At 46.8% G+C, this 13,133-nt stretch overlaps 1 protein-coding gene across 5 annotated transcripts in view; it reads left to right on the top strand.

The window, feature by feature from the left end:
• Positions 1–13,133, top strand: part of ELAVL3 (ELAV like RNA binding protein 3) — a 70,158-nt gene that overhangs the window by 43,614 nt on the left and 13,411 nt on the right. For all 5 annotated transcript variants that reach the window (XM_033173301.1, XM_033173302.1, XM_033173299.1 and 2 more), the window contains exon 3: positions 11,799–11,902. In XM_033173301.1, coding sequence (XP_033029192.1) covers positions 11,799–11,902 — 104 coding nt within the window. The remainder of the gene's footprint in view (positions 1–11,798; positions 11,903–13,133) is intronic.

The following is a 13,133-nucleotide window of genomic DNA, read 5'->3' as shown; positions in this document are numbered from 1 at the left end:
AAAGGGACCCCTGACCATTAGGTCCAGTTGTGTCTGACTCTGGGGTTGATGCGCTCATCTGGCTTTATTGGCCGAGGGAGCCAGCGTACTGCTTCCAGGTCATGTGGCCAGCATGACTAAGCTGCTTCTGGCGAACCAGAGCAGCGCACGGAAACACCGTTTACCTTCCCGCTGGAGCGGTACCTATTTATCTACTTGTACTTTGACGTGCTTTCGAACTGCTAGGTGGACAGGAGCTGGGACCGAGCAACGGGAGCTCACCCTGTCACGGGGATTCAAACCGCCAACCTTCTGATCAGCAAGCACTAGGCTCTGTGGTTTAACCCACAGCACCACCCGCATCCCGGTCTGGCATTGCTGCTGCTTAATTACATAATAAGACCATACTTAACCACCATTTGATTGAGGTTGTAGGGGCCGACTTGGTGTGCATACTGAGACCTGGGTGGGCGAGCTGGGTGGGTCTGACCAACTCAGCTCTGTCACCTTGGGACATAGTGCAGCACTAAGCCAAACTAGAGAATCTGGGTCTGTGTGTCACCATCGTCCATAGGACTTCCATCCCCTTTACCAAAAAAACTATTGATCTTCAGGTGGGCTTAGAGGACCTTTGCACCTGGTATTGGGCCAGGGGAGCATACTGGGGGTGTACCAACCACTTTTCTGCCCAGCAGCCTCCCAGACTGAGTTGGCCAAAGTGATTTCTAGCCTGGTGTTGGAAGCCCTAAGTGACTTTAATATCCACACAGAGGCTGCTATAGGTCTAACTCAGAACTTCATGGCCTCCACAACCACCATGGGGCTGTCTCAAGGGCTGTCATACTGCCCTTAATTTACAGACTTTAACCAGAGTGATGTGAGGCGTGGCCTGAAGTTGAGGTGTGTCCAGGGCAAACCATTGTCATGGTTGGACCACCATCTGGTAAAGTTTGGATTGGTGATGGCAGTTCCCCTCTGCAACTGTGGTGGGCCATTCGGAGGGTCTGCCCTGAAGTCTGATGGAAACTGATGGATTCATGAATGTTCTGGGGAACTTGGCAGCAGAGAAGGCTGATGATCTTGTCCAAGTCTTGGTTTCATTGTGGAACGGTGAGATGAGACACAATCACTCCTGAGTGTCCTCTTCGGTGTTGTAGAGCCCAGTATGCTCCCTGGTATTTGGAGGAGCTGCAGGCTATAAAAAAGGCTGGACAAAGTCTAGAGCTCAAGTGGTGCAAAAAGTTCCTTGAGGTGTCAACTGAAGACTACTGTGCATCATTTTGCTTACGAGGCATTGAAGAAGACGCATTTTGTGCCTGAAGCAGCTCATCACTAGAGCTCTTCCATGCAGTTTGGAACTGCTGACTCGCATTGCTGGCTGCACATTTTGATGATAAAGTTGCTTTATCTCTGCATTTGTGGCAGGTTCCAATGGTCAAGCCCCGATGTGTGGTGGGATCACTTTTCACATAGGTGCTTTCAGTTCTCTGTCCAGCCGTGTTGCCCCCTTGATCCCTGTTTCTCTTAGCTTACTAACTCTAGCAGTGGAGCGATGACTGGTTGGGTCCAGAGTGTGGTTAATGCTTTGCTGCATGTTGGGGTGGTCCTTGTCACCTTGGAGAAGGCGCTGGTCCAGCCAGTTCTAAATAAACTAGTACTGGACCCATTGGTTTGGACGAACTAGCTACCAACCAGCCACATACACCCCCTATTTAGGGAGGTTGGTAGACGGTTCTGGTGGAACAAGTTCAGGCATTCATGGATAATACAGTCTTACCTTGGTTTTCGAACAGCTTAGTTCTCAAAAGTTTCGGCTCCTGAACGCTGCAAACCCGGAAGTGACTATTACCGTTTGTGAACTATTTTTGGAAGCCGAATGTCTGATGGCGTTTTGGCGGCTTCCGATTGGCTGCAGGAGCTTCCTGCAGCCAATCAGAAGCCACACTTTGGTTTCTTAATGTTTTGGAAGTCGGACAGACTTCGGAATGGATTCCGTTTGACTTCCAAGGTACGATTGAACAGACACATTCAAATCAGGATTCAGACTTAGCCATGGGAACAAATTGATCGCCCTGATGGAGGACCTTTATTGACAATGGGACAAGGGGAGTGTGACCTTGCTCTCTCTCTCTCCTTTTCTCAATTTCTCTGTGGCTTTTTGATACCATTGTGACCGTGGTATCTTCTTGGACTGGCTCTGTTGGTTTACATTGTGGGCATTGTGTTACAGTGGTTCTGCTCCCTGCCTCCGAGTCTTGAGTCTGGAGAGTAGCACTAGGAGAATGTTTTTTAGCATCCTGAAAGCCAACGCTGTTTTGTTTCCAATGCTATTTAATATCTAAATGAAGCACTTGGGAGAGTGGTCATTAGCAGATTTAGGGCAAGGTGCCATCACTGTGCCGAGGACACTCAGCTCTGTTTCCCCATCACATCTGACTCAGAAGAGGCTGTGCAGACCCTGGATCAGTGCCCGGTTGCAGTGGTGCACTGGATGAGGAGAAATAAACAAAGTCTGACTCCGGGCAAGACTGAGCTCTGTGGGTGAGCGGCTGTCATGTTTGTGAACTTTGCCTGACCTGGACATGGTTGCATTCCTTCTGAAGGGGCAGATATGCAGTTTGACTGTGCTCCTGAATCCACCTTTGCCACTGGAGACACAGGTAGCCTCGGTGGCTAGGAGCATCTTTTACCACCTTCAGCTGAACACGACTGCTGCAACCATAATTGTGGTCACAGGAGTCCAGGTGTTGGTAATTTCAAGGTTGGACTCATTCTGAATGCTGCAGCACAGTTGCTGGCAGGGCTGAGATCCAAGCAGCAAATTATAGTCGTACCTCGGGTTGCGTTCGCTGTGGGTTGCCAACGGCGCGGGTTACGAACGCGGCAAACCTGGAAGTGTTTACTTCCGGGTAAGCCTCGCACACACTCGCAGAAGCGTTCTGCGCAGGTCACACATGCGCAGAAGCGTGACATCGTGCTTCCGTGCATGTGCGATATCACCGCTCGGGTTGCGGACTTTTCAGGGTGCAAATGGCACCCCGGAATGGATCGTGTCCGCAACCCGAGGTACCACTGTATACTTCTGCTCAAAGATCTGCACTGCCTACTGATTTGTTACTGGGCCAAGTTTGGGGTTTTACTTATTAGTACAGTGGTACCTTGGGTTTTTAAGACAGCATCTTAAAAAGCAAAGACATCACCTTGCCGACAAAGGTCCGTATAGTTAAAGCTATGGTTTTCCCAGTAGTAATGTACGGAAGTGAGAGCTGGACCATCAAGAAGGCCGATCGCCGAAGAATTAATGCTTTTGAATTATGGTGCTGGAGGAGACTCTTGAGAGTCCCATGGACTGCAAGAAGATCAAACCTATCCATTCTCAAAGAAATCAGCCCTGAGTGCTCACTAGAGGGACAGATCCTGAAGTTGAGGCTCCAGTACTTTGGCCACCTCATGAGAAGAGAAGACTCCCTAGAAAAGACCCTGATGTTGGGAAAGATGGAGGGCACAAGGAGAAGGGGACGACAGAGGATGAGATGGTTGGACAGTGTTCTCGAAGCTACTAACATGAGTTTGGCCAAACTATGAGAGGCAGTGAAGGATAGGCGTGCCTGGTGTGCTCTGGTCCATGGGGTCACGAAGAGTCGGACACGACTGAACGACTGAACAACAACACCTTGGGTTACGAACTTAATTCATTCCGGAGGTCCGTTCTTAACCCGAAAACATTCTTAACCTGAGGCACGTTTTCGCTAATGGGGCCTCCCACTGCGCACGATTTCCGTTCTCATCCTGGGTCAAAGTTCTCAACCCGAGGTACTACTTCCGGGTTAGCGGAATTTGTAACCCAGTGTTTGCAACCCGAGGTACCCCTGTATACGAAGTTCTTAGAAGCTTGGAACCAGTTTACTCAAAAGAATCGCCTTGCTCCATATGTGTCCTCTTTTTCCCAATAATAATAATAATTTTTATTAGTTTTACAAATACAAGTTATAAACAGAGAATCAAAAAGTATATCCATATAAAGAGATCCCTCCGAATCCCAGGACTTCCCCCATCCCCTCCATGGGGTCCCATTATAAAGATTTAATACTGCATATTCTTCTATACTCCAATTTTTATATCAAACCATATTGCCCATGGTAATTGTTAAACTACAAGTGAAATCAAAATCCTGCTAATGTTTCCATCTGCTTACAGTGGTCTCCTAAATAACTTATAAATTTTTCCCATTCTTTTATAAAGTTTTTATCCTCTTGGTTTCTGAGTTTTCCAGTCAGTTTTGCCATCTTGGCATAGCCCACCACAGCATGGACAATAGACCATATGTGCCTTCTTAACCATTTTGATCTGCAGAACTTGCACTTTTCCAAGGGCCCAGATGGTTTGTTTCAAATTCATGAGCAGTTGATATTTTGGTGTGGCATCACCAATAGTTTGGAACTCACTGCCCGTTGACACCCACCCCATACTGCTGTGTTGTTGTTGTTCAGTCGTGTCCAACTCTTCGTGACCCCATGGACCAGAGCACGCCAGGCACGCCTATCCTTCACTGCCTCCCGCAGTTTGGCCAAACTCATGTTAGTAGCTTCGAGAACACTGTCCAACCATCTTATCCTCTGTCGTCCCCTTCTCCTTGTGCCCTCCATCTTTCCCAACACCGTAATTTTTTTCTAAATAAATAAGCGGCCGTTGGGAGATAACAGTTTGGATTGGGATTGTGGTGCAAGAAATGAGGACTTAACCCTTTCACCTCGATTCCATTTCTCTGATGTAAATTGCTCACCCCCTCCTCCTCCCAAACTACTAATATACAAGCACCTAGGACCCTCGTATCTACGGGACCGCCTCTCCTGGTATGCCCCACGGAGGACCTTAAGGTCCATAAATAACAACACTTTGGAGGTCCCGAGCCTCAAGGAGGTTAGATCGGTCTCAACTAGAGGCAGGGTCTTTTCAGCACTGGCCCCGACTTGGTGGAACGCTCTGTCATAAGAGACTAGAGCCCCGCGGGATTTGACATCTTTCCACAGGGCATGCAAGGCGGAGCTGTTCTGCCTGGCCTTCGGCTTAGAATCACTCTGACCCCTTATATGGGATTTGTTATATAAATCTTCCCTTGGCTTTTTTGCTGGCCCATGTAGAACCAGCATGGATAGCTGGCTCGGGTGAATATCTGATGTTTCCTCCCTTTATGGTCTTGATCTATGGGCTACTGCTAAAACGAGGCTGCGTTTTAAGCTGTAGCTATTTTGAGCCGTATTTTAATTAACTGTTCCCCCCCCCCATTACATTGTAATTTATATTTGGTGTTAGCTGCCCTGAGCCTGGCCCTGGCCGGGGAGGGCGGGGTATAGATAAAATTTTATTTGTTTGTTTGTTTGTTTGTTTTCTACAACTAATTATGGTTCCAGGTGGGAGGGGAATTGACATGGGAAGCGGTTAAAAACCCTCCCTCCCTGCCCTTGCCACAATCCTAATCGCCCCTGCAGCTGATCTCATCCTGGGCAGTCAAAAGATGCTGGGAAATGCAAGCTATATCTTGTTTTGCCCTTAGGCAAATAGGGCAAAATGTAATTTCTACAATTATAGCTAGCATTAATTCAGACACTGAAATCTGGGTACCTTAAAGCTGCTGTCAAGCATTAAAGTGATAAACCTTGGAGTTTCTATTAATAACATTTATCAAATTGGATATGTTGTTTTAATTGTTTTTTGAGCTGTACAAAACGTCAAATGAAATCTGAATTATTTACAGCACGGAGGCATATTTTGTATAATCTCATATATAAAAATCTATAACTTGAGGTCATCCTCTGCAAGTGTAACATTTTGGTGATTGTGCAGTTTGAAGGCATCTTCGGTCTGTGTCTGGAAGGTGCAACTTTTGCTATGATGTCTTAACTTTTGTGAAGTCAGCAGCACAAAGCTCTTGGCACTGTTGATTTTAATATTAATGAATCAAAAAAGAAAACTGACAAAATCTTGTTAGAGAATGAAAAAGTGTCGCGGTACAATCTGTATTTTCTGTTATACGCCAGCGGATGTTACACATTTTTCTACTGAAACCCTTATACTGGTTTGCCTGCTTGCTGCAAGCCCCCACATTTTCTTACCTTAAAGCCATTGTGTGGAATAGAGGTGGGGGACCGGATGGGCTCTCCGCTCCAGCCTATAAAACTGTCAGGCAAAGATGCTGTGAGCTGTGGTCCCATCTGTGAGAGGCTCCCAGACTGAAACTCAACCATTGCCCTGGTTGTGACAAACAGGCCAAACCCTACGCCAAAGGATAAATGGACATAAATCTGAAACGTGTCCAGAGGAGGGCAACCAAAATGGTCAAAGGCCTGGAAACGATGCCTTATGAGGAATGGCTTAGGGAGCTGGGTATGTTTAGCCTGGAGAAGGTTAAGGGGTGATATGATAGCCATGTTCAAATATATAAAAGGATGTCATATAGAGGAGGGAGAAAGGTTGTTTTCTGCTGCTCCAGAGAAGCGGACACGGAGCAATGGATTGAAATTACAAGAAAGAAGATTCCACCTAAACATTAGGAAGAACTTCCTGACAGTAAGAGCTGTTCGACAGTGGAATTTGCTGCCAAGGAGTGTGGTGGAGTCTCCCTCTTTGGAGGTCTTTAAGCAGAGGCTTGACAGCCATCTGTCAGGAATGCTTTGATGGTGTTTCCTGCTTGGCAGGGGTTGGACTGGATGGCCCTTGTGGTCTCTTCCAACTCTATGATTCTATGATTCTATGATATCAGGAATCACAAGACAGAGAAACCAGTAGGAGAACACTTCAATCTCCCAGGACATTCTATACAAGATCTCAAAGTAGCTGTCTTATTAAAAAGGAATTTCAGAAATAGACTGGAAAGAGAAGTTGCTGAATTACTCATTACCACACTTAAAACCATGGAGAGACCTGGTCTGAACAAAGACATTGGATTCTTATCTCATTATACATGACAGCCATCTCACCCCTTGCTTTTTCCTGTAAGACCAATTGCAGTCGTTAACAGTCCTCAACAGTTTTTCCACACCCATCAGCCAATCCCCCATTCCCACCACCCTTCTGAGTAATACCCCTACCCACTCTCTCACTATACATAAGGGTCTGGTGACTTCTATTTCAGTGTATCTGAAGAAGTGTGCATGCACACGAAAGCTCATACCAAGAACAAACTTAGTTGGTCTCTAAGGTGCTACTGGAAGGAATTTTGTGACGTTAGCAAAGCTGCGAGGACGGGGGGAGGGGGGAATGTGCACGTTGTATTACTTGGAAGTTTTTGCTTAAGAGTCTGCAGTACTTTAAAAAAAAAGGCAAAACACCTCTCAGTTTAAATTTCAAAATTTAAGCAGATGAGTAGGTTTCCTTTTCAGCATGTGAGGAACATTTCAGAGAATTCCCCCAGCTAGTCATTGTCATCAGCATAATCAAATGCTGAACTAGGTGGTGCTGCATCTGTCAGTTTGGCAGTGGAACAGGGCCACCTACAGACAGAATAGTTTCTGCCTGCTTCTGCAATAGACTCCCCAGGTAGCAGCTCAAGGAGGACTGAGCCTGCTTAGTAAAAGGTAAAGGTAAAGGGACCCCTGAGCATTAGGTCCAGTCGTGTCCGACTGTGGAGTTGCGGCGCTCATCTCGCGTTAATGGCCGAGGGAGCCGGCGTACAGCTTCTGGGTCATGTGGCCAGCATGACAAAGCCGCTTCTGGCGAACCAGAGCAGCGCACGGAAACACAGTTTATCTACTTGCACTTTGACGTGCTTCCGAACTGCTAGGTGGGCAGGAGCTGGGACCGAGCAACAGGAGCTCACCCCGTCGCGGGGATTCGAACCACCGACCTTCTGATCAGCAAGCCCTAGGCTCTGTGGTTTAACCCACAGCGCCACCCGCGTCCCGTTTAGCCTGCTTAGTAGCCTCCATCAATGCTGAGGGTATCAGCTGGGGAAAAGAGAAGGTGTGGGGAAGCAGTTGGCCTGATTGAGGCCCTGACCCAGATGTGGCTAACCTTTTTTTTGGCCCTCCAAGGACTGCATGTCAACATGCACAGATGAGGGTCATGACCGTTGTGGTGAAGGTCCACACACCAACCATGTGGTTCAGCACACAAAAGCTCAGTGCCGGATTTACGTATAATCTAAACAAGGTATAGCTTAGGGCCCCACTCTCTTGGGCCCCCCCCCCAAAAAAATTTAAAGGGTAAAAAAACCTGGATGTACATTTCCAAAATATAAGATAAAAAAACAAACAAAATAAAACCTACATACAGCAACAGCGTTTTGTGTTGTGTAGGCTCCTATGGTGTATTTACAGTGGTACCTCTGGTTATAGACGCCTCGGGTTACAGACACGTCAGGTTACTCTGCTAACCCAGAAGTAGTACCTCGGTTTGAGAACTTTGCCCCAGGATGAGAACGGGCTGGGTTGGGTGGGTTAAACCTCTCATCCTAGCCCAGTGTTGTGATGGGGGGTGTTTTTCAGTGGGGTGGCTGGTGAGCCACTTCAAAGGGCTGCACAGCTTGATCTGGCTTGTGGGCTCACTATATCTGCCCCGATGGTTCATAGCAACCTGGAAGTGGAGATGAAAGTCAGGGCATGCATGCAATGAGGTTTTTAAAAAAAAAGCGTGACCCCCTTAATAAATAATTACTTTATTGTTTATACCTGCCCATCTTGCTGGGTTTCCCCAGCCACTCTGGGTGGCTTACAGCTTGTCTAAAAACATAAAGCATTAAAAAATATCCCGATACAGGGCTGCCTTCAGATGTCTTCTCAAAGTTGTGTAATTCTTTATTTCCTTGACATCTGATGGGAGGGCGTTCCACAGGGCGGGTGCCACTACTAAGAAGGCCCTCTGCCTGGTTCCCTGTAACTTCGCTTCTCACAGCGAGGGAACCAGCAGAAGGCTCTCGGTGCTGGACCTCAGTGTCCGGGCTGAACGATGGGGGTGGAGACGCTCCTTCAGGTATACAGGACTGAGGCCATTTAGGGCTTTAAAGGTCAGCACCAACACTTTGAATTGTGCTTGGAAACCTTAGCACTGCGTGTTTTCGCAAGAGTGACCAAGGAAATAATGAGCTGTTCCTCACACGCACCCGGGAACCCCTGCATAATCTCTGAACAGGTGGGAGGTCTGAATAGCAGCAGCCCAGAGACCTGACACATTTTCTGTGAGTTCCCACTTGTTTCTCTATTAAGGCCTTCTGGACTAGGGACTGCTGCTTAAGAACTGCTGCTTCTATTAATAAGAGTCTGTGCCTGCTGAAATGAAATGAGGCCCCCTCCGATCAGTAGCTTGATTTTTAGTAGTGCTTTTGTTTAATGTTAATTTGTTGTCTAATGCTCCTGTTAGGCCAAAACAGGATTCTGGGACTACTTTCCATATCACTCTCATTCTAACAGCCGATGGAAGAGTTGCTACTTTGGCATAGGCTAGAGCTGAAACCAATTTGTTTAAAAATACTCCTTTGAGAGTTTATTAGCAAATGCTGAATATGGTCGTGTTTCTAACACCCAGTTACATAATGATGTGAGACCCTCCTTCTAGGGCTCTGGGACCTGACTTTGTAGGTGTTCTTAGGTGGTTGAGGATGGTTGTGTCATTGGCTGAAACAAGATGTGTTAACGTGCCCTCCTGAATTCGCCTATAGGATGCAGTGCCCCTAGACCAGGGGCTTCCCAAACTTGCATCTTCAGCTGTTTTTGGACTACAATTCCCATCATCCCTGACCACTGGTCCTGCTAGCTAGGGATGATGGGAGTTGTAGTCCAAAAGCAGCTGGAGAGAGACCCAAGTTTGGGAAGCTCTGCTCTAGACCATTAGCTTCCACATTCGACTAAATTGGATGAAAAGAAACAATGAAAAAATTGCATGCCGCCCCAAGACCAAACTACAGACAGGGTGCGGGAGAGCCAATCTCCGAATATTTTTCGTTTTGCTAAAATACTGTTATGCATCAGAACACAGGAAGCTGTCTTCTACCAAGTCAGGGCTTATCCACACTTAACCTTTTGCCCCGCAATTTCTAGGGGCTTTCTTTGCAAAAACCTGCTCTTTACTGCTGAACCAGAGCAAACAGCGATTCAGGTTTCCCATGGAATACCATTTGTTCTGATTCAGCAGTAAAGAGCGAGTTTTCGCGGGGAAAGCATCGGGGCAAAAGATATATATATAGAGGGGGGAGTGCTTGGACCTTTGCCCAGAAAGCTTGGGGCAAAAGGAAGTCTAAATGAGCCCCCAGCCTACTTGCCCAGCTATACAGTAGTGTCAGCACTGATCGGCAGCAGCTTTCCAAGCTTTGAGGCAGAGGTCACCCAGCCCTATACAGAGGTGTCAGAGACTGAATCTGTGAAGCAAATGCTGTACCACGGTGCTATAGGTCTTTCCCATCCATGCACATGGTACATGTGTGAATTTGATTGGACGACATTATATAACAGACAGGCACCATATCTGTTGTATTTTTGGTGGCCTGCTTGAAGACTCCTCTTCCAACGAGACTTTTAAAGTGCAGATCCTTTCCAGTTTCTGTACTAGAACAGTTCTTAAGATGCTTTAATTGTTTGATCCCTTGTGTGTTTGTCACCCTAAGCTCATTTGAGAGGAAGGACAGGGTGTAAGATTAATAAATATGTAAATACAATAAACAAACCATGGGTGGGGGAGATAAGTGTTTAACTTGTGGACCGTTTTCTGATCAAAATTTGCTCCCACCAAGCTTCTTTTTCGCCTGCACGATAATGGATTTTGGATCCCCGTATCTTCCCCCTTGCTTGAGAAAAACACAACAGTGTGTGAGGGACAGTTTGGGGAGGGGAAAGGGTTAGACACGACTTTCCCCCCATCTCTGCAGTGGTCAAATTAGCCACCCCCACAGCTGCTTTTCAGTAAAGAAGCAATAAAATAAAATAAAATAAAATAAAATAAAATAAAATAAAATAAAATAAAATAAAATAAACCAAACCACCTGGAGATGGTTCACAGCTCTCCTGCATCTTATCTTTGGTGGCCCCCAGAATAACTCAATATGCCACACTTTGTATTCTGAGCAACGCAGGCAGGAGAGCTGAAGGAGTGAGGGGCACAAAATAATATACTGCAGCATTCACAGGATGGTTCTGAACCCACTGAAACAACCCTTATATTCTAATTTTAACCTTTATATTCTGCTGTTAAAATTGCATCAAACTTCAAAAGATTTAAGCTTTTGTTTCAGCTCTTTTTTATTCCCTCCCCCTTTGGTTTGAAAGAAACCTCCCTTCTCCTTTTCTGTGTCCCTTCCTTCCTTCCTTCCTTCCTTGGCAGGTCCTCCACAGGTTTACCTCTCCTATCAGCCAATGACCCATTCCCACCACACCACCCTCTCACTATATACAATGGTACCTCGGGTTACATATGCTTCAGGTTACATACGCTTCAGGTTACAAACTCTGCCAACCCAGAAATAACGCTTCAGGTTAAGAACTTTGCTTCAGGATAAGAACAGAAATCGTGCTCTGGCGGCACAGCGGCATTGGGAGGTCCTACTAGCTAAAGTGGTGCTTCAGGTTAAGAACAGTTTCAGGTTAAGAACGGACCTCCGGAACGAATTAAGTACGTAACCAGAGGTACCACTGGATAAGGGTCTGGTGACCTCTGTTTCAGTGTATCTGAAGAAGTGTGCATGCACATGAAAGCTCATACCAATAACTAACTTAGTTGGTCTCTAAGGTGCTACTGGAAGGAATTTTTTTTTTCTTTGGACTACGGCAGACCAACACGGCTACCTACCTGCAACAGGTCCTCCACTGTAACCTCTTTCCCTTCTTCCCTACCAGGGCAGAGCTTAGGCTACGGCTTTGTCAATTATGTTGACTCCAATGATGCTGATAAAGCAATCAACACGTTGAATGGGCTCAAACTACAGACAAAAACAATCAAGGTGAGGAGGGTTTGGGTGGGCGGGGAAGCTGCCCTCAAGGTGCCTTCATGAAAGGAAGGCCGGAATGCATATCTGAGTTCAGAAGGGGCACCGACTCTCTTTTGCTTCATGCACAGTTGGGATTGAGCTGAGGAGGGCTGCACTGAGGAGGAATGGTGGGAGCCCCCCCCCCCCTGCTCCTGACCAGGATCCTGAATCTTCCCAGGAGCCGTGGGACAGTATAGATTTGGAACAGTGGTTTGCAGAGGGACATAATTCAGAAAGCAGAAGTTGGGAAGAACTGGGTGATGAACAGTTAGAAGAAGAAGAACTGGGAGAGAGAGAGTTAATAGTCTTTCTTTCGCTGGAAAGCATCCATCTGCTCAGCCCAAGGTCAAGGAGCTGCTAGATAAGGTGGCAGCTCAGAAAGCACAGTGGTTGCGGGATCAGGTTGCAAGATGCAGAAGTGACGTGGATGGCAAGGGGGGAGTGGGTGGAAACCTTAATTGGGAGCACCTTCATTCCTAGAAATGGATTCTTTGTTCTTTCGCTATGATCATTAAAAATTCTAACTGGTAAGAGATTCCTTTCACTTTGTTCTGTTTATCTACTGCCGGGGGCGGGGGGAGGAAGCTGAGTCCCTGAAGCCTGACATTCGCCCACTCAGGGCCTTCAGCACAGAATAAGGGGTCATCCAGACATCCTTTTGTTGCTGTTCCCGCTTTCCCCGGGAGAACTCACATTTCACCACTGAATCGGAGCAAACGGCAAACAGGTTCCCCCCCTCCCAGATTGACATTTGCAGTAAGACATTGGTGTTCCCAGGGAATGCGCTGGGACAAACCAACTGCTTGGACACAGAGCTTTAAAACCTGGACCTGTGCCTAGAAAAGTGGCATGAAAGATGTCTGGATGAGCCCTCAGCCATACATCTAATCAGGGTTTCCCAAACTTGGGTCTCCAGCTGTTTTTGGACTACAACTCCCATTATCCCTAGCTAGCAGTACCAGTGGTCAGGGATGATGGGAACTGTAGTTCAAAAACAACTGGAGACCCAAGTTTGGGACACCCTGATCTAAACAAATCAGTGCAAATGATGGAAGGAGGCCAGAGTCTATGAAGGGTTGTAAAGGCAGAGTCTGGGTGGCAATATTATTAGTATTGCTAATTATTATTGTTACCACACAATTAATATGCATGACACTGTGAGAAGAGAGGTTCCTATCTCAGGTTGCTTACAGCTGGAATCTTG

This window comes from Lacerta agilis, chromosome 16, assembly GCF_009819535.1.
Source record: "Lacerta agilis isolate rLacAgi1 chromosome 16, rLacAgi1.pri, whole genome shotgun sequence".
Taxonomy (NCBI): Eukaryota; Metazoa; Chordata; class Lepidosauria; order Squamata; family Lacertidae; genus Lacerta; species Lacerta agilis.
The sequence above is the reverse complement of the archived record's forward strand: the minus strand, read 5'-3'. Positions and strand labels throughout refer to the sequence as shown.